The sequence below is a fragment of the Saimiri boliviensis genome, chromosome 1 (assembly GCF_048565385.1).
Source record: "Saimiri boliviensis isolate mSaiBol1 chromosome 1, mSaiBol1.pri, whole genome shotgun sequence".
NCBI lineage: Eukaryota > Metazoa > Chordata > Mammalia > Primates > Cebidae > Saimiri > Saimiri boliviensis.
The window spans coordinates 76748330-76769993 of NC_133449.1; the positions used below are offsets into that span (position 1 = coordinate 76748330).

At 37.2% G+C, this 21664-nt stretch overlaps 1 protein-coding gene across 3 annotated transcripts in view; it reads left to right on the forward strand.

Moving 5' to 3' along the window:
- Window positions 1-21664, forward strand: part of USP34 (ubiquitin specific peptidase 34) — a 301960-nt gene that overhangs the window by 245795 nt on the left and 34501 nt on the right. For all 3 annotated transcript variants that reach the window (XM_039476272.2, XM_074399446.1, XM_074399451.1), the window contains exons 54-67: window positions 3460-3524; window positions 3612-3687; window positions 3776-3823; window positions 3943-4008; window positions 7596-7676; window positions 11031-11116; window positions 11639-11807; window positions 11914-11988; window positions 13492-13643; window positions 17343-17391; window positions 17475-17579; window positions 17970-18014; window positions 19014-19118; window positions 20453-20600. In XM_039476272.2, coding sequence (XP_039332206.1) covers window positions 3460-3524; window positions 3612-3687; window positions 3776-3823; window positions 3943-4008; window positions 7596-7676; window positions 11031-11116; window positions 11639-11807; window positions 11914-11988; window positions 13492-13643; window positions 17343-17391; window positions 17475-17579; window positions 17970-18014; window positions 19014-19118; window positions 20453-20600 — 1270 coding nt within the window. The remainder of the gene's footprint in view (window positions 1-3459; window positions 3525-3611; window positions 3688-3775; window positions 3824-3942; window positions 4009-7595; window positions 7677-11030; window positions 11117-11638; window positions 11808-11913; window positions 11989-13491; window positions 13644-17342; window positions 17392-17474; window positions 17580-17969; window positions 18015-19013; window positions 19119-20452; window positions 20601-21664) is intronic.

The following is a 21664-nucleotide window of genomic DNA, read 5'->3' on the forward strand; positions in this document are numbered from 1 at the left end:
ATGGAGACCTGAGGAGAGGGAGAAAGTGAACAGCTAGTTGGTGGAGCAGTCAGAACATACATGTGTGTGTTAAGTTTGCTGTCCTGTATGAGTGTAGTTGGTAATACCAAGGAACAATAACAATAGTAACATGAAAAATCACACTGATTATAGATCACCATAATTATATAGTATAATACATAGTATGTAATAATGATGAAAATGAGGCTAGGCGTGGTGGCTCACACCTGTAATCCAAGCACTTTGGAGGCCAAGGCGGGTGGATCACCTGAGGTTGGGAGTTCAAGACCAGCCTGACCAACATGGCGAACCCCCCCTCTTTAATTTAAAAAAAAAAAAAAAAAATTAAAAAAAGAAAACGTTTGAAATATTTTTGCCAAAATGTGACAGACACAAAGTGAGCACATGCTGTTAGAAAAAATGGTGCCAATAGACCTACTTGATCGCAGGGTGGCCACAGTCCTTCAGTTTGTATAAAAATACAGTATCTCTTAAGTGCAGTGAAGTGAAGCACAATAAAATGAGATATGCCTGTACATTAGAAAATTCTTCATTGCAGACCTAAGCCAACAGTTTTTTCTATAATTATTTCAGCTTACTATTTTAAAATTAGTGTGCCTACATATGTTTTCTTAAAATTAATATAAAATGTAAAATACTGTGCACATGAACAATAATACGGCTTTAGATATAAACCAGAATGTGGTTCTTTAGATTTGTACATTTAAAGCATAGTTGTTAACAGACTTTCCAAAAAGATAAATAAAACATTTTAGAAGCATAAAAGAGAATAAATAAGCAAACTAGTTATAAATTGTAATGACTCTTACAGATAATACAGGTGAGAGTTCTCAGAAACGGTAGTTGATAGGGATTGCTAGAAAAGGGTCAAGAAATGCTTCAGGAAGTTAACCTTAAACTGAAACTTGAAAGTTAGAGAAGAGGTAATTATGTGAAGAATGCTCCAGGCCAGGCAAAGAAAACATTATGTACAAATTCCCTAGGAAGGAAAGAATTTGTTGGCTTGTGTTAGAAGCCAAAAGATGACCTGGATAGCTGTAATGGAAGTTCAAGGAAACGTAGCCCAAGGTGAGGATGGACAGTTATTTAGAAAATAGCTAGGGTAAGGCTGGGTGCAGTGGCTCACACTTGTAATCCCAGCGCTTTGGGAGGCCGAAGCGGGTGGATCACTTGCGGCCAGGTGTTCGAGACTAACCTGGCCAGCATAGTGAAATCCTGTCTCTATAAAAAATACAAAAATTAGCTTGGCGTGGTGGTGGGTACCTGTAATTCCAGCCACTTGGAAGGCTGAAACTAGAGAATCACTTGAACCCGGAGGCAGAGGTTGCAGTGAGCCGAGACCATGCCATTGCACTCCAGCCTGGGCAACAAGAGTGAAACTCTGTCTCAGAAAAAATAGTTAGGGTGGCTGGGCAGGGTGGCTTATACCTGTAATGTCAGCACTTTGGGAGGTATGTGAATTATTTGACCCCAGGAATTCAAGACCAGCCTGGGCAACATGGCAAAAACCCCATCTCTACCAAAAAAAATACGAAAATATTAGCTGGCCATGGAGTCATGCACCTGTGGTTCCAGCTACTCAGGAGGCTGAGGTGGGAGGATCACCTGAGACCAAGGAGGTCAAGGCTGCAGTGAGCTGTGATCATGCTACTGTACTCCAGCCCAGAAGACAGAGTGAGACCCTGTCTCCAAAAAAAAAAAAAAGTTCACAGAAAATAGCTATACACATGTATTTTTACAACATAAAAAGGACTATCAAATAGATGAACGTTTCTGGGTTTTTTTGTGTTTTTTTTGTTTTGTTTTGTTTTTTTGTTGTTGTTCTATTTTTGTAGTCACAAAGTGAGCACATGCTATATTAGAAAAACATGCCAATAGACCTACTGGATTGCAGGGTTGCCACAGCCCTTCATTTTGTTTAAAAATACAGTATCTACAGTCTGAGAGCAGTGGCTCACGACTATAATCCCAGCACTTTGGGAAACTGAAGCAGGCGGATCACCTGAGGTCCGGGAGTTCAAGACCAGCCTGACCAACATGGAGAAACCCCATCTCTACTAAAAATACAAAATTAGCTGGGCATGGTGGTACATGCCTGTACTAAAAATACAAAATTAGCTGGGTATGGTAGTACATGCCTGTAATCCCAGCTACTCAGGAGACTGAGGCAGGAGAATCACTTGAACCTGGAAGTAGTGGTTGTGGTGAGCCAAGATTGCACCGTTGCACTCCAGCCTGGACAACAAGAGCAAAACTCTGTCTAAAAACAAAGAAACAAACAAATACAGTGTCTGCAAAGTGCGGTAAAGTGAAGCACAATAAAATGAGATATGCCTGTATATTAGAAAATGTAGAGCAAAAATAGAGCAAAACTAAAAGCACTTATGTAGTAGAAACCACAGTACTACCAGCATTTAGGTCCAGGAGATAATGTTGACTGGTAGTTAAGCCCTTATAGGATTGATGGGACAAAAATTGTGGCACAGAATCTAGAACTGAGCTCATGGCTGGAAGCCAGAATTTAGAATGGAGTTCCCTTATTATAAAAAGTATGAGATGGTCAGAATGCTATCAGACTCTGCCTGATACAGAGTCTGATACAGGGAGCTACAGCTTTATAGAAAGTTTTTGTGCCTGGAAATAAATGCTCAAGAACTCTGAAGCAGGCTATTCACTGACTAGACTGTGATTTCACAAATATCACTGTGGAGCAGGAACTCTTATTAGGTTCTAAATTAGTATAGTGGGCTGGGGAAGTAAGGAGGGATAGTTGAAAGTCTTCAGTGGAATATTAAAGATAAGGTTGGGACCTTCAGCTCAAAATGAACCTACCAACCAAAATTCCAAAACACCATCAGAATTGTAACAGTAAAAAAGACAACTAGTAATACCAATAATCAGAACATCTAGATAAAAATAGTTTTATGGAACTGACAAAAACTTAATGCATATTTAAGATATTCAGAGAGGTGAAGACGAGCAGCGGAGTGATTCTACAGTCCCAATGTCAGAAATAATTTTTCATGATTTTTATGAACGAATCAGTCTGATTTAGGTTTGCCAAACAGAATTAAACTTATTTTGCCAACTTTTAAATGTAAACCTTTCTTTGGTAACCTTACCAGAATGCAACATGACTTATATTTTATTCATTTTATATACTTGGTCTTCAGACAGGAGTTCACAATTTTTTCAGCATTTTTATAAATACAATAAAAACCTCACAATTGCATAGCCAGATAAGCATTAATTATAAAATATTAGTAATGACCGTTTATATTAATATACTTGGGAAAAAATCAAAATGAACTTTAAATGCATGTATTTTATTTCATTTGAGGTTTTTTAGAGAATACTATTGTCTAATAAAAGCATTGGTAAAACATAATAAAGTAAACTGCTTTATCATATATCTAATGTTAACATTTTTATTTTCAGTGGATTTGGCATGATAACATGCAGTTTCTCCAAGACAAAAACATTTTTGAACATACATATTTTGGGTGAGTTTGGTAAATTTCATGGTAAATATTTTACACATTTGAAAAAAAACCTTGTGTGAATTTTAAATTATTATTTTTAAATTCTAGATTTATGTGGCAATTGTGTAGTTGTATTCCCAGTACATTACCAGATCCTAAAGCTGTGTCCCTAATGACAGCAAAGGTAATAAATACATAAACTTTAAATAATTCTGTCAAAATTTAGTGCTTTAAAATGATTAAAGCTTTTTTTGCTTTATCTTTTCTTACAGTTAAGCACTTCCTTTGTGCTAGAGACATTTATTCATTCAAAAGAAAAGGTATGTGTTTAATACTGTGGATTTTTTTTATCATTTACATTTTTATCAGGTATCTTTGCATTTTTATAGTTGTGACTCAGAAGTTCACATGCTTTGACTGACTTCTTTTTCTTTTCTAGCCCACAATGCTTCAGTGGATTGAACTGTTAACCAAACAGTTTAATAATAGTCAGGCAGCTTGTGAGGTAAGGTAATAATTCAACAACAATTAATGCATAGCTTAAGGTTCTTCCCACTCCCCCCTGCCCTTATCTGAGACACTACAGCAAAGTTGTTTATCTGTCACAGGGAGCCAAATGTAAGTCATTCCTAAAATCATTTGGTAGCTGAGAAGGTTATAGTTTGTGTATCATGTCCATTACACTGATTGATTATTAAGTCACTTAAAAATTCATGTTTTGGCCGGGCACGGTGGCTCAAGCCTGTAATCCCAGCACTTTGGGAGGCCGAGGCGGGTGGATCACGAGGTCAAGAGATCGAGACCATCCTGGTCAACATGGTGAAACCCTGTCTCTACTAAAAATACAAAAAATTAGCTGGGCATGGTGGCGTGTGCCTGTAATTTCAGCTACTCAGGAGGCTGAGGCAGGAGAATTGCCTGAACCCAGGAGGCAGAGGTTGCGGTGAGCCGAGATCGCGCCATTGCACTCCAGCCTGGAGCGAAACTCTGTCTCAAAAAAAAAAAAAAAGAAAAAAAAAAAAAATTCATGTTTTGGCCAGACGTGGTGGCTCATGCTTGTAATCCCAACACTTTGGGAGGCAAAGGTGGGCAGATTATGAGCTCAAGAGATTGAGACTGTCCTGGCCAACATGGTGAAACCCCATCTCTACTAAAAACATGAAAATTAGCCTGGCGTGGTGGCACATGCCTGTAGTCCCAGCTTCTCGGGAGGTGGAGGTTTCAGTGAGCTCATGTAGTGCCACTCTACTCCTGCCTGGGCAACAGAGGGAGACTCCATTTCAAAAAAAAAAAAATTTAAGTCATGTTTTTTTTTCTTCTTCATGTAACAGAAGGAAAAATTATAGAAAATTCAAAAAGGTTCCATTTATTTCTTAACCACTTTTGTTTCTGTTTTTACAGCTTTATTAAGGTATAATATGACAAATATTTTATTTATTAAAGGTAGACAAAATGATTTGATGTATGTATACATTGTGAAATGATTACCACCACATTCAAATTAATTAACACATCTATCACCACGTAGTTTATGCATATGTGAGTGGTGAGGGCACTTAAAATCTACTCCTAGCAAATTTCAAGTAAATATACAAAATTTTTTAAATCCTTTTCTTAGTTTTGTCTCAGAACAATAAAATATTATAACTAGTGTCACGATGCTATACATAAGATCCCCAAAATTTATTTAAAACTGAAACTTGGGAAAGGACTGGGTGCATTGGCTCACACCTGTAATCCCAGCACTTTGAGAGACCGAGGCAGGCGGATAACTTAAGGTCAGGAGTTGGAGACCAGCCTGGCCCACATGGTGAAACCCCGTCTCTACTAAAAAAAAAAAAAAAAAAAATAGACTTGGTGGCATGTGCTTATAATCCCAGCTACTGGGAAGGCTGAGGCAGGAGAATTGCTTGAACCTGCCAGGAGTTGGAGATGCAGTGAGCCAAGATCACACCACTGCACTCAAGCCTGGGCAACAGAGAGAGAGAGAGACTGTTACAATTTTAAAAAACAACCTGAAACTTTGTACCCTTTGGCCAACATCATTTTCCCATTTCTTCCATTCCTCTCTTGGCTACTTTTGAATGTTGGTAGAAAATGCTTAATATCATCTGTCACTTCCTCTCTCCCACTCCCCCAGCCAAAAAAAAAAATCGCCTATCTCAGTAGATCAGTTTATGCCCAGTTTTATCTCCTCATCCCGCATTTTATGAGATGCATCCCTAAGGATAACCCGCTCACAGATAATGACAAGTTAAGCATATTGCCATCTTAATTTTTAGATTAGCAACCAAAGAGTTACAAATCTCTGTAGGAATGCAAATCTTGTGAATTAACAGATGTGGGAAATAACACTCTAGTATATAATAGATAAATTACAGTTAAATTTTTTTTGCATATTTATAAGTTCATCTAATTATGTCTTATGAAATGGAGTAAGGGAATCTATTCCTTAGAAATTACAAACTCAAAAGTGTAACTTCTTGAAACTGTAATGAGAATGTGGAAACGTGGACAATGAGAATTTGGAAACTTGGACAAAAGTAGAAAGGGATAGATAATAAAGTGTCACATACCTGTTCCTCAACTTTAATAAATCATCTTTCATTCTTGTTTCATCTATTTATATCCTCCTTTCCTTCCCCCACAGCGGAAGAATTTTAAAGCAAACCTTAATATATTGTGCATCCATAAGCACCCAGTATATATTTTTAACATAAGAAAACTTTAAAAACATATACAACCACAATTTCAGTCACTCCCAGTAAAATTAGAAGTGATTTCTCATGTTTTTAGCTTCTCCTTTGCCCCCGCCCCCTTCCCCCCGAGGGTGTCACTCTGTCACCCTGACGGTTGAGTGCAGTGGTGCACAGTCATAGCTCACTGCAACCTCGACATCCTGGGCTTGAGCAATCCTCCTCCCTCAGTCTCCCGAGTAGGTGGGACCACAAGCACACACCAACACACTCAGCTGATTTTTTTTCTTTTTGTATAGAGACCAAGTCTCTTTGGTGCCCAGCCGGTCTCAAACTCCAAGCTTCAAGCTATCCTCCTGCCTCTGCCTCCCAAAGTGCTGGGATTACAGGCATGAGCTATCACACCTGGTCAGAAGTGATTTCTTGTTGTCATCTAATACCCATCCTATGTTCAGTTTTCTTTATCTCAACAAAATTTTTCAATTGATTGGTTTAAATGGGTGTTCGAAGAAGTTCCACATTTTGCATTCGCCTGTCTCTTAAGTCTTCCTTAATCTATAAAAGTTTTTTTTTTCCTTCATGCCATTTTTTGTCTGTGCTGTTGGATTTCCCACACGCTTTCTTTGACTAATTGCATTTTCCTGATAGTGTTTACCATGTTCCTCTGTAGCCTTCCCCTCTGTTGGCTTTTTGATAGATCCAGAGTTTCTCGAGTGTTAAGTAGATCATAATTTGTTTTTAAACAAATAAAATGAAAATTCAGAAAATAAATCATGGTTATAACATATTATTAATAGGAGGCCAGGTGTGGTGACTCTTGCCTGTAATTCCAGCACTTTGGAAGGCTGAGGCAGGCAGATCACCTGAAGTCAGGAGTTTGAGACCAGCCTGGCCAACATAGTGAAACCCCATCTCTATTAAAAATACAAAAATTAGCCAAGTGTGGTGATGCATGCTTGTAATCCCAGCTATTCCGGAGGCTGAGGCAGGAGAATTGCTTGAACCTGTAGAAAAAAATATATATGTATATATACACACACACACACACACACACACACATATTTATATACACACACATATATATATAAACACACGATTTAAGATTCTCTAGTATAACATTTATGAGGACTAAGAGAATGATACTTCATTTTATTATGATAAAGGACCACAGATTGCCGTCATGCAGATTGTGTACTGCATTGTAAATAACATCTATGGAGTTGTGTAATGAGTTAACTCTTATTAAAATTTTGGACTTCTATAACAATTAGAGAAGCTTTTCTGGTAAGAACTCAAAAGAATTAAAACATTGACTAAAAGTAAAATTCTTATGTAATTGTTATCCCATTTAACAAATATTTTTTGAATGTTAAAGTCATGCTCTATTTTTTTACAGTGGTTTTTAGATCGCATGGCTGATGATGACTGGTGGCCAATGCAGATATTAATTAAGTGCCCTAATCAAATTGTGAGACAGGTAAGGAAAAATGTGTTTGAAAAACAGTATTTGGAGAAGTTACTTTCAATTTAATTATTCTAAATTTGTTTATAAGTGTGTCTTAACCTAATATTGATAATAGTTTGAAAAGATCTACCTCCTATCATAAAAATCATTTTGTTTTCACTAGATTCTTTTAACATCAGCTCTCACTCTACTAAATTGGTTAAAATTATGCACATTTCCTGGATGTAAGCAGATTGACTGAACTTGCTATTCTTTTATTATATTCTGCTCTTTATTATTAGATGCTTTGTGAGTTGCACTGATTCTTTTTAAAATCCTTAGACGTTCTAACTATGGTATAGGGTACTATAGTGACCTCAAAAGTGAAATGAAAAGACTGTAACTTATTTCTGTGATTGGGTATGAACTGTCATATGAAAAAGTTTTTCTTTAAATTATGAGGTAAAATAGACAATGAAATTTAAATATTACTTTATAGTCACTTTTGACAAAATCAAAAACTTAAAGTATGCCACTTTTCAGTTTCTATTGATGTGTTTGTGTGTGTGTGTGTGTACACACACATAACACAGATGCAAAATACACACACACACAACACAATTTTTTTTTAGGGTTTTGCTGCCTCAGGCAGTTCTCTTGCCTCAGCAGCTAGAACTACAGGCACACACCACCACACCTGGCTAATTTTGTTTTGTTTTTAGACAGGGTCTCGCTCCGCCACCCAGGCAGTAGTGCAGTGGTGCTGCATGGCTCACTGCAGCTTCAACCTCCCGGGCTCAAGCAATTTTCCCACCTCAGCCTCCTGAGTAGCTGTAACTACAGGCACACACCACCACACCTGGAAATTTTTGTATTGTTTTGTAGAGAGAGAGTCTCTCCCCTGTTGCCTAGGCTGGTCTCCAACTCCTGGGTTTAAGCAGTCCTTCCTTAGCCTCCCAAAGTTCTGAGATTATAGTTGTGAGCCACTGAGCCTGGCCCAAGATACAATTCTTACACCATAAAATTAACCCAAACCTTTCAAAATGTTAAATTTAGTGATTTTTAGTATAGTCACAAAATTGTGCAACCATCACTACTAACTAATTTTGGAACATTGGCCACCACCGCTCTCACCGCCTCTGCCAAAAAAAAACCCCTATACCCATTAGCAGTCACTTACTATTTTATCCTGTCCTTTCTCCCCAATCCCTGACAGCTACTAGTCTCTTTATAGATTTGCCTATTTTGACTGTCATATAAATGGAATCATACAGTATTAGTCTTTTGTGACTTACTGCTTTGATTTAACAATCTTTTCAGGATTTATTCATATTATAGCATGTATCCAAATTATATTTTCCTGTTTTACCAAATATTTTGTTGAATATATATACCCCACATTTTGTATATCTGTTCATCAGGTGATGAACATTTGAGATGTTTCTACTTTTTGGCTGTTTGTTTGGACATATATTATCACTTCTTTGTGTACATTTTTTGAACTGGTGAACTGTTGTTGCTGGTGGTTTTTGTTTGTTTTGTTTTTGTTTTTGTTTTGAGATGGAGTTTTTGCTCTTGTTGCCTAAGTTGGAGTGCAATGGTGTGGTCTTGGCTCACTGCAGCCTCCGCCTTCAGGGTTCAGGTGATTCTCCTGCCTCAGCCTTCCGAGTAGCTGGGATTACAGGCATGTACCACCATGCCTGGCTAATTTTTTGTATTTTTAGTAGAGACGGGGTTTCACCGTGTTGGCCAGGCTGGTCTCAAATTCCTGACCTCAAGGTGATCTGCCCATCTTGGCCTCCCAGAGTGCTGGGATTACAGCCACTGCACCCTACATTAAACTGGGGTTTTTTTGTTTGTTTGTTTGTTGTTTCTGAGCTGGAGTCTTGTTCTGTTGCCCAGGCTGGAGTGCAATTGCGTGATCTCATCTCACTGCAACCTCTACTTCCTGGATTCAGTCAATTCTCCCTGCCTCAGCCTCCCAAGTAGCTGGGATTAGAAGTGCCTGCCACCACACCTGGCTAATTTTTGTTTTTTTGTTCTCATTCATAGGCGGGTGTTGAACAATGAGAACACATGAACACAGGGAGGGGAGCATCACACACTGGGTCTGTTGGGGGGGGAATAAGGGAGGGATGGGGGTGCTGGGGAGCTGGGGAGAGATAGCATGGGGAGAAATGCCAGATACAGGTGAAGGGAAGGGAGACAGCAAATCACTCTGCCTTGTGTGTACCTGTGCACCAATCTTGCATGTTCTTCACATGTACCCCAAAACCTAAAATGCAATTTTTTAAAAAAAGTAGAAATAAGGTTTTGCTGTGTTGGCCCAGCTGGTCTCGAACTATGACCTCAGGTGATCCACCTGCCTGGGCTTCCCAAAGTACTGGAATTACAGGTGTCAGCCACCACGCCCAGCCAGTAAACTGTTTTTTATAGTGACTGCAGTGTTTCACATTCTTGCCAATAACGTATAAGAGTTCCAGATTCACCGTAATCTTTTTTTTGAGATGGAGTCTCGCACTGTCACTGTTGCCAAGGCTGTACTGCAGTGGCTCAATCTCGGCTCACTGCAGTCTCCACCTCCCGATTCAAGCAGTTCTCCTGCCTCAGCCTCCTGAGTAGCTGGGACTACAGGCGTGTGCCACCACGCCCAGCTAATTTTTATTTTTATTTTTATTTTTTTGGCTTTCTGGTAGCTGGTATGTAGCTAACCAGCTAATTTTTTTGTATTTTTAGTAGAGACAGGGTTTCACCATGTTGGCCAGGATGGTCTCTATCTCCTGACCTCGTAACCCGTCTGCCGCTGCCTCCCAAAGTGTTGGGATTACAGGCGTGCACCACTTTGCCCAGCTGTGCATAATCTTCTTTAGCGCCTGATACTGTCTTTTTTATTTTAGCCATCCTAGAAGGTATGAAGTGGTATCTTATCATGGTTTTGGTATGCATTTTCCTAAAAATTGTTATACATTTTTTCATGTGAGTATGGGTCACTTGTCTTTAAAGAATCCCCACATTCCCTTCTCCTAGCTGTTGACCACATGATGAGCAGCTGCCCTTCCCCACTCCACTCTTCTTAAGGAATTGGATACTAGATTTTCTTTTCTGTATATCTCCACTAGTTCAAAGGATTTTTGAAGCTTTATTTTTATCATCTGTATTACTGAAACCTACTGTTTGTTGAGTTTTTCTTCATCATAAAACTGAGTAAAATTATGCTAACTTTGCCTTATTTCCTTAGTCCATTGTTGAAACTTCAGAAAAGCTCCAGAATACCAAGATAATCTTGTGCACACTATAAATGGGTGGCAGAGAATTTTGAATCATGTTAATTTTTCAGTATCTTTGTTACCTGATGAGTTGGCTCTTGGCTTTTCTTTTTCTTCACAGATGTTTCAGCGTTTGTGTATCCATGTGATTCAGAGGCTGAGACCTGTGCATGCTCATCTCTATTTGCAGCCAGGAATGGAAGATGGGTAAGAAGCACTTTGTGTGTGTGTGTGTGTGTCTGTGTCTGTGTGTGTGTGTGTATTTTAAAGAGATAGGGTTTCTTCGTGTTGCTCAGGTTGGTCTCAAACTCTTGAGTTCAAGTGATCCGCCCACCTAAGCCTCCCAAAGTGCTGGGATTACAGGCATGAGCCATCATGCCTGGCCCTGATTTTTAAGTTTCTTGATGACCTGCCTACAAAATGTTTAAAATCCACACTGAAATATTTATTCTGTTTAAAAATAATCTGTAATAATATATTCAAAAAGGTAAAACTATTTTTGTTTTATTTAAATTTTGCATCTGCAAAATCCTCTACAAATTACTTTATGGCTTAGTCTTTTTGTTTGCATTGATTTAGTCAGTCACAAGAATTGGAATCTAGCTACTTATATTATTGCAATTGACATCTCAAAGATAAAAGAAACTCAGAGTTTAAAAAATATTTTTTCTCCTGAACAGTATCTTCCAATCTCATACATTCTCTAAGATCTATTTAATTGTTCTTTAGGTCAGATGATATGGATGCCTCAGTAGAAGATATTGGTGGTCGTTCATGTGTCACTCGCTTTGTGAGAACTCTGTTATTAATTATGGAACATGGTGTAAAACCTCACAGTAAACATCTTACAGAGTATTTTGCCTTCCTTTACGAATTTGCAAAAATGGGTGAAGAAGAGGTGAGGCTATATCTTGTTTATTTTTTGGTTTATGTATACCTATTTTCAGTATTTCAAACTTAATTGCTTTTATTTTATATTTTTAAATCTTTTTGTTGTTGTTTAGAGCCAATTTTTGCTTTCATTGCAAGCCATATCTACAATGGTACATTTTTACATGGGAACAAAAGGACCTGAAAATGTAAGTACAATTCTGTCTTATATCAGGGATTTAGAGGCCATGGTTTTTGTAGTTTGTATCATGTGAAGTCCAGAGATGTTAGAACCCTTTAACCTTTCTTCTGGAACCTGATATTGGATAATGTGAAGGATCTAAGATTGGTTGATGTTTTTGATCAAATTTTAATGGATATAGCAAGAGAAGAAACAACTAGGTAATGAAGTTCATTGGTAAGATCCTAGAACAAAGCAAATAAACTTAGGCAAAGTGGTCACCTACTTGGAGATCTTATCAAGAAAGTATTGTTTTTGTGAACATTTTGGTGGTCACATTTTTAAGCTCTTTGCTATTAAGTTTATGAGAGTCTTTCCAAAATTTAACTAGCTGGTCTATTGATAATGTTAAAGTATTACATGAATTTTATATTGTCCATGACAACTGCATTGGGTTGTATGACCTACTTGCACTCTTACTCAATCCTTTTCTTAACCATAAGAGACAAGTACTTTTTATATCTCCATTTAACAGATGAGACACTTGAGACTTAGAGAAGTTAACTTGTTTTAGATCACAATGAGTTTAGCTTTGATCCATGGTCAGACTACTGAGCTAAAACTCTTAAACACTGTTTTGTAATGCTTCACAAAATATACACTAGTATTCTTTAATTCCAGCCTATATGGCTCCCTACTTCAACTGCTTTTCCTTTGCTTTATCAGATCATAAAATCTTTTGAGTCTCTTGCATTTAAAAGCCCAAGTGAATGTCTCTTTGAAATATCCACTATTTGGATTATCAGGAAACTATAAATAAGAAATTTTTCTTTTGTATATCTGGCATTTTTATTAGAAAATACTATTTTATGATACTTGTAATTTTTTTATCCTGATTTATCTTCCAAGGAGCTTGCTTATAAGAAAAAAATTATTCAAGGATTTATAGGTAAGGTAAATAATGTTGAGTTTTTTTTTTTTTTTTTTTGGTTTTTTGTTTTTTTTTTTTTTTTGGTTTTTTTTTTTTTTTTGAGTCGGAATCTTACTCTGTCACCCAGGCTGGAGGGCAGTGGCGCAATCCTGGCTCACTGCAGCCTCTGCCTCCCAGGATCAAGTGATTCTCCTGCCTCAGCCTCCCACGTAGCTGGGATTATAGTCATGCACCACCACGCCTGGCTAATTTTTGTATTTTTAGTAGAAACAGGGTTTCACCGTGTTGGTCAGGCTGGTCTCGAACTCCTGACCTCAAATGCTCCACCTGCCTTGGCCTCCCAAAGTGCCGGGATTACAGATGTGGGCACCATGCCCAGCCGAGAATTGTTATTCTTTATAGTTCTTCCAATTTAATCTAAGATTGTCCTGAATGTCGTTTAGAGTGTTTTATGTTAAGGTTAGATCTTCGTGCAATTGTTTTTCATGTTAGGAGCTCCTGCCACCATCTGCGTTGAGCAGTTATATAAAACAAGTCATTTGTTCTCATCATGATATTAAAACCACCACCATATCAATATTGAATTCTATTCCAACTTAGCCTCAAGTTGAAGTGTTATCAGAGGAAGAAGGAGAAGAAGAGGAGGAGGAAGAAGATATCCTCTCTCTGGCAGAAGAAAAATACAGGCCAGCTGCCCTTGAAAAGATGATAGCTTTAGTTGCTCTTTTGGTTGAACAGTCTCGATCAGAAAGGTGAAATGTTTCAAATTTAAAATGTTTAAAGCATGTTTGATTTTATTATTTTTAAATAATTGTTTGCCACTAGCTTTTTATTATATATGTTTAATTATATAATTATGACTCACTAGTTTTTATTATATAATTCTTTTTAAATAATAACACTACTATTCATCAACCCTTGTGACATAAGAATATTCAGTCCTTTTTACCAAACTTTTACTTTATCTCTGAGTCATGTTAGAAATAGTCACTGAAAATATATACAGTAAAATATCTAGCAAAATAGAGCGTGCATTCATTCTTTAAATTAGCAACTTCATTTCTAGGAATCTGTGCCCATAATACAGAAAGATGTGTATGCAAATTTGTTTATTGAAACCATGCTTCTAATAGCAAAAAGACAAAGGGGAACTAGTTGAAAAAACAGCATCCATTCAAAAGAGTACTCTAGCTGAAAAAGGAAATGTGGAATTTACCTGTATTACCACAGATAAATCTTTAGGATATGTTACTGAGTTTTAAAAGGTGGAGAAAAGTGTATATGGTATTGTACTTTATAAGGGAATGCTATGATGACACAGAGAGAGAGAGAGTGAGTGTGTGTGTGTGTGTGTGTGTATACACACCCAAACCTCGTTATTTGTGGATTTCCTATTTGCAAATTCGCCTGCTTGCTAAAATGCATTTGTAATGCCAAAATTGGCACTCGGGGAGCTTTTGCAGTCATTCACAGACATGTGTATGTGGAATGGCAAAAAACTTTAGTAGCCTGACATGCCTTTCTAGGTAAGGTCAAACAAGGCAACAATCTGCCTTTTTGTTTCAGCTTTCATATTGTAAACAAATGTACTTTTCACAGTGTGTGCTGTGAAAATTATTCATGCTTTTTGTTGGTGATGTTACTGTTTAAAATGGCCATTGGCCAGGTGTGATGGCATGTGCCTGTAGTCCCAACTACTTTGGAGGATGAGGTGGATGGCTTGAGGCCAGGAGTTTGAGGCTGCAGTAATGCCACTTTGGCACCTGTGAATAGCCACAGCAGTCCAGCTTGGGAAATACAGCAAGATCCATCTGTAAAAATAAATAAATAAATAAAACGGCCCTCAAATGTAGTGCTGAAGTGCTCTCTAGTGTTCTTAAGCTCAAGAAGGCTGTGATGTGCCTTAGAGGGAAAATATATTTGCTAATCTAAGTTTCATTCATATGAGTTTTAATACTGTTGGCAGTGAATTAAATGTTAATGAATCAACAATATATGTTAAATAAGGTATCTTTTAACAGAAACACTCATAGAAGAAAGTTAAATGTATTGATTGGTTGACAAAAATATTACCAGAGGCTCACAGCAACTTAATTCTCTGTTTTCCCTAGTAACAATAATTTGGTATTTGCTAATTAAATATTTGCCGCACTTTATAGAACACAACTACCACAAATACAAGAATTGACTATAATTCAAGAACTTTTTTTTTTTTAATGGTTTCCAGTGGAAAGAGGAAGAAAAACAGGGTGGAGGGGACAGGTATAGATTCTTGACAAATTTAACTTTGGAATCAGGTAAATGTGTAATTATAGATAAGTGAATAAGAAGTAATCTCTAAAAATCAAAAGCACAGTGAAATAAATGAACCTAACTATATGTTAAATAGGTGTATTTCTAGTGGGATATATATGAAGGACAAAAAAATTGCAAAATTATCTTAAACTGTTTTTGTAATTATATTGTTTGTAATAAAAGTATTATTCTGAAAGTATTAATGTATATTACAGGATGAAGCAAGTAAGTAACTGTTAATGCCATTGGAAACCAAGATTTTCAGCAAAAGAAGATAAAAATATTAAATTGTAGGGCTTTGCATAATTTATTTAAAACTAAATTTGAATTGGAAAATATCAGTAACAGTTTATGGTATATTTTGCAAACAGAAAATCCGTTACAGAAAATGTTTTACCTACCACTGTTTTCTGAAAAGACCTGGAAACCCTGTGTAACCCAGAATCAATGAATACCATTGGCATCTAGGGTATAGTCTCTAGGTTTCATTTCCCACTGAAAGAATTAGGGTTCCTTGGGAAAACGACCAGTGTCAGCTCTTGGGAAAGAAATGAATGAGAAGCCTGCAATGTCTTATCATTTTGGAAAGCAAGGAGGCAGTCTAAGACTACTGAGGTCATGTTAAAGAAACTCAAAAGCCAACTTATGGAGGTTTCTACTGGTCATAGATTGGACAGCTCTGAGCATCGGTAATAACTGCAGTGGACTGTGAATCACATCAAAGATGTTTAAATACATGAGTTCATAATACCTACAAAGAAAAACTTTTTAGTTTACTGGCAACTTTTGGAGTATACTAGGAAATCAAATCATTATTTTTGAAACTGATAAATAATAGAAACATTATCAAGCGTTTATTCTGCTTGCAGGTATACTTCATGGCAACCAAATGGTGATTGAGGGCAAGTTTGTGGTCTTAGATGTGAGCCAGAACAATTGGAATTAGAATATCACTATTTTGGAGCCCTAGATGAAATAATCTAGGCAATTATCATTATTGACAGAAAACCTTACAAAAAGACTAACCATTCATTGTGTGCCTCCTACAAGATACTATTAATTAAAAAGCCACACCTAGGTCTCATGAAGTCTGGATCTGACTACCAGTTTATAGGACAGAGTAACATGTTAAGACAGCACCATAAGAATACAATCAGCAAAATATAAATGTGAGAGAAACTACAGGACAAATGACCTTCAACAGATAAATTGAAAACACAAAGCTGGTGGGGAAACCAATAGATTAAATATTTAAGAGCCATTTCAACTAATTATGGCAAAGGACTTTATTTGAATTCTGATTCAAACAAATTAATTATTTTAAAAATCTTTTTAGAAACTTCAAGAAATTTGTACAATGGATGTTATAGTATGGAAGTATTCAGTCATGAATAATGGTACTGTGGTTATGTTTTTGAAACATTTATGTTAAAGATACTGTTATTTATGGATTAAATGATAAAATACCTGGAATTTGCTTCAGAATAATTCATATTGAGTGGATGTGGGTACAAATGAAATAAGACTGGCTATGATTTTGGTAAATCTGAAGCTGAGTGGTGGAATACTTGCCCTATTCTATTTTTTAATATAGCTGAAAATTGTATAAGTTACAAAAGAAGTATGAAATCCAGGTGTAGTGGCTTGTGCATGAATCCCGGTTACGCAGGAAGATCCCCTGAGCCCAGTAATTCGAGGCTGTAGTGAGCTGTGATCACATCACTGCAGTCCTGCCTGGGCAACAGAAGTAGACTCCGTCTCTAAAAAGGAGGAAAGAAAAAAAAGGAAGAAATATACAGTAATTTTAAACTGGGAGATGAAATGCTAATTTCTAGAAGGTCCATTTGGTTTTGAAGGGTCTCATGTCAAAAAAAGTAAGTAAAATAAGACCCATCCTACTGTTTTATATACTAAAATATTAAGTTAATTAAATGACAGTAAAGTATATTTGGGCTTCTGTTTACCAATCCTGGAATGTTTAAAAAATGCCTAAAAGACATTTAGCAAGCAAGTGTAGCTAGCAAAAAAAAATTATTTTATGATGGCAGCTTAGTACACTTAAAATTGAATCAATTTTTGATACATGTTATGTTGTAAATCACTGTAAAGTAATACAGAAGGAAGAAAAACTTACTTCCACTAATATTTTCTTTCAGGCATTTGACATTATCACAGACTGACATGGCAGCATTAACAGGAGGAAAGGTAGTACATTCTCTAATATTAGACAATTTGATCATCACAAAAATAGTAACAGTTCTTAAATGAACAACTTTTGCTTTTGACAGGGATTTCCCTTCTTGTTCCAACATATTCGTGATGGCATCAATATAAGACAAACTTGTAATCTGATTTTCAGCCTGTGTCGATACAATAATCGACTTGCAGAACATGTAAGTGCTAAGGAACAGTCTTAAAGGTTTTTGGAAATTTTTAAAACAATATCCTGAAATTTGGCTAGGTACGGTGGCTCATCATGCCTGTAATCCCAGCACTTTGGGAGGCCAAGGTGGGAGGATTGCTTGAGCCTAGGAGTTTGAGACCAGCCTAAGCAGCACAGTGAGGACCCCTCTCTACACAAAATAGAAAAAACTAGCTGGGTATAGTCGCACATGTCTGTAGTCCCAGCTACTGAAAGGTCGAGGCAGGAGGATCGCTTAAACCCAAGAAGTCAAGGCTGCAGTGAGCTGTGATTCCACCACTGCATCCCAGCCTGGGTGACAGCGGACCCTGTCTCAAAAACAGAACAAGAATATCCTGAAATCCTCCTCTTTCTGTTTTAGATTGTATCTATGCTTTTCACATCAATTGCAAAGTTGACTCCTGAGGTATGTAAACATTTGTTAATTTACATTTTTAAAACAATTTTCAGTACTGCTGATCTTTAAAATGAGCCTAATTTTTCTCAAGAAAATATTTATCAGGGTTTCTCCTATAACATAATAAGCTATTTTTAAATGTATAATGTGAATAAAATGAACTACCTAATTATGTCTTATTACAAATATAATTTTCCCAACTACATGTAAATGTGTGTATAAACTCAATATATCAGAGTACCACCTGAATGCAAGGCTTAAAAGTTGTTTGATTTGGAGCATATATCATAACTATGCCCAAAGAAAAAGTAGACCAACCAGGACTTAGCATATGTGGAAAAATATATAGAAAATAGAATATAGCGTTATATAAAAGTATTTTTGTAAAATGAAAATGTTACAGCTATTTTAACAATTGCTGTCAAACATTAATATAAATTGCCCCTCAGGTTGCTGTAGGAAACTTTTAGTCTAAATTTTTCAGTAGAACATAGTTGTCTTATTAACAAAATTTATTTTTGAGGTTGGGGACATGTTGTTCAAAGGACATAAATTTTTATGAATAAGTTCAAGAAATCTATTGTACAATGTGATTATGGTTAATTATACTTGAAAATCGTTGAGTAGATTTTAAGTGTTCTGACAAAAAATAAGTGTGTGAGGTAATGCATACGTGATTAGCTTGATTTCACCATTCTACAATGTATATGTATTTCAAAACATGTGCATCATAAATATTTACAGTGTTTGCCAATTTAGAAATATTTTTTATCTTTTCTGAAATACACTTGACATCTAGAAAAATCTGTCTCACGTGGTTCCCAGTTGACTTTGTATCCCCTTGCTGCTGCTTTATGGTAGTTCAGGTTCACATGCAGAAGTACTGACTGAGCTCTGCTCCCCTAGCACACATTTAAATGTAATGTTTAGTAGAGTATATACTTCATTTCTGCTGAAAGAGATGGATTTATATTAATCTAAATGCACAGTCATGTATATGTTTTACAGGCAGCCAATCCTTTCTTTAAGTTGTTGACTATGCTAATGGAGTTTGCTGGTGGGCCTCCAGGAATGCCTCCCTTTGCATCTTATATTCTGCAGAGGATATGGGAGGTAAGTCTTGCAATAAGTGTTTTCAGTGTTTATTTTCCTGAGGATTTTATTTTTATAATATCATCACTACCATTTTAAGTACCAGTTTCTTACTGGGTATCCCAAGATGGTTTCAGTAAGTCACAGGTGTGGGGAAGAAGAGTTCTTAGCTAGTCTAGTTGTATTAAAGACTCTTGTAAAGTCATAGACAGCTTTAGCCAATTTTAAGTTTTCATTCTTCTACTCTCCAAAGTTCCATAAAGCAACTAGAATTCCTAAAAATACAAACCAAGGGTTTTAAGAATTGACAAATGGTAGAGGAAGCACCAACCACCTTCTTTCTTCCGGAGTTACTGCTGAGGTCACAAAATTTCTCCTTGTTTGAGTATTGAAAAAGCTCAAGACCAGGGGACAGCAAACTTTTCCCTAAATGGTCAGATAGCAAATATTTTAGACTTTGTATACCATACGGTCTCTGTTGAAACTAGTTAACTTTGCTCTGGTAGAATATAAGCAGCCGTGGGCAAGAAATGAGTAGGTATGGGTGTGTTTCAGTAAAACAACAAAAGCAGGCACCCACAGAATTTGACCTGCTGGCTACAGTTTGCTAGCCTCTGCTCTAGATTCCTACGATTCACCTTTCTCATGAAGGAACTCTCCACGGCAGTACAGCGAGCTTCTTGCACTCTCACTTAGTACCAGGTTGGGCATGTAATTAGAAAAGTAAAGATGAGAAACTAAAGAGAATTAAAAGTACTTTGAAATAAATTTCCAAATTTAGCAAGACCTAGAAGTCATGGAGTCGTCATATTTGTCTTCGGTATTTGGTTATTTTAAATTTATTTTGTAAACCAGTGACACATTTTTCTGAACATTTCCTGTTGATTAAGTAGCTTTAAAAATGGGAAATAATAGGCTGGGTGCGGTGGCTCACACCTGTAATCCCAGCACTTTGGGAGGCTGAGGTGAGTGGATCACAAGGTCAGGAGATCAAGACATCCTGGCCAACATGGTGAAACCCTGTCTCTACTAAAAACAAAAATTAGCTGGGCGTGGAAGCGCACACCTGAAGTCCCAGCTACTCGGGAGGCTAAAGGTAGGAGAATCACTTGAACCCAGGAAGCGAAGGTTACAGTGAGCTGAGATCACACCATTGCACTCCAGCCTGGCAATGGAGTGAGACTCTTCTCAAAAAAAAAAAGGTGGGGGGGAATAGGATGAATCCTTTTTAAGCTGTAATTGTCAAAAAAAGTACTTTAGCTTTTAAGTGTCTAATAGCATATACAGAAAGTAAGTAAAAAAGTAATTGCTCATTCAGTTGGCTTTACATCCTCTTTTTGTCATGTTATTTGTAGGTGATTGAATACAATCCTTCTCAGTGTCTAGATTGGTTGGCAGTGCAGACACCTCGAAATAAACTGGCACACAGCTGGGTCCTACAGAATATGGAAAACTGGGTTGAGCGGTTTCTTCTGGCTCACAATTATCCTAGAGTGAGGACTTGTAAGTCAAATATTCAGAATTTGATAAACCATTTATTGTGCAAAGTTCTGTTTTGTTTTTAGGCAACTATAATATGCACATTTTGTATAATACAAAATTCTTGGAGAGTTTTTTGTTGTTTAAGGATAGGAAACCATGTTATTTCTTGGGTAACATTGTCACTGCTATCATTTTTGTTTCCTTGCTTGATAAGAATTATAAGGCATGATCAGCATTAATGAAGGGAATGAAAGGTTAGAAAATCCTGTCTTTAACTTTTGAGAAGGTTAAGGATAAAATGGCAATAAAGACATAAGCAGCCAGGCACGGTGGCTCACATCTGTAATCCCAACACTTTGGGAGACTGAGGTGGGTGGATCACCTGAGGTCAGGAGTTTGAGACCAGCCTGACCAACATCTTGAGAAACCCCGTCTCTACTAAAAATGCAAAATAGCCAGGTGTGGTGGCACATGCCTGTAATCCTAGCTACTTGGGAGGCTGAGGCAGGAGAATTGCTTGAACCTGGGAGGTAGAGGTTGTGGTGAGCCGAGATCGTGCCGTTGCACTCCAGCCTGGGCAACAAGCAAAACTCCATCTCAAAAAAAAAGAGCTGATTGAAAATATTCACTGAAAGCCGGGCGCGGTGGCTCAAGCCTGTAATCCCAGCACTTTGGGAGGCTGAGGCGGGTGGATCACGAGGTCGAGAGATCGAGACCATCCTGGTCAACATGGTGAAACCCCGTCTCTACTAAAGATACAAAAAATTAGCTGGGCATGGTGGCACGTGCCTGTAATCCCAGCTACTCAGGAGGCTGAGGCAGGAGAATTGCCTGAGCCCAGGAGGCGGAGGTTGCGGTGAGCCGAGATCGCGCCATTGCACTCCAGCCTGGGTAACAAGAGCGAAACTCCATCTCAAAAAAAAAAAAAAAGAAAATATTCACTGAAATTATGACAGTTAAATTATGAGAGTTATATATAAGCACTTTTAGTCATACACGAGCCAGTAAAAAAGATCTGAGACATGTAGACAAATATCCAAAATATTTCACAAAATAGAAAATTGCTTGTAAATAAACAGAAAATG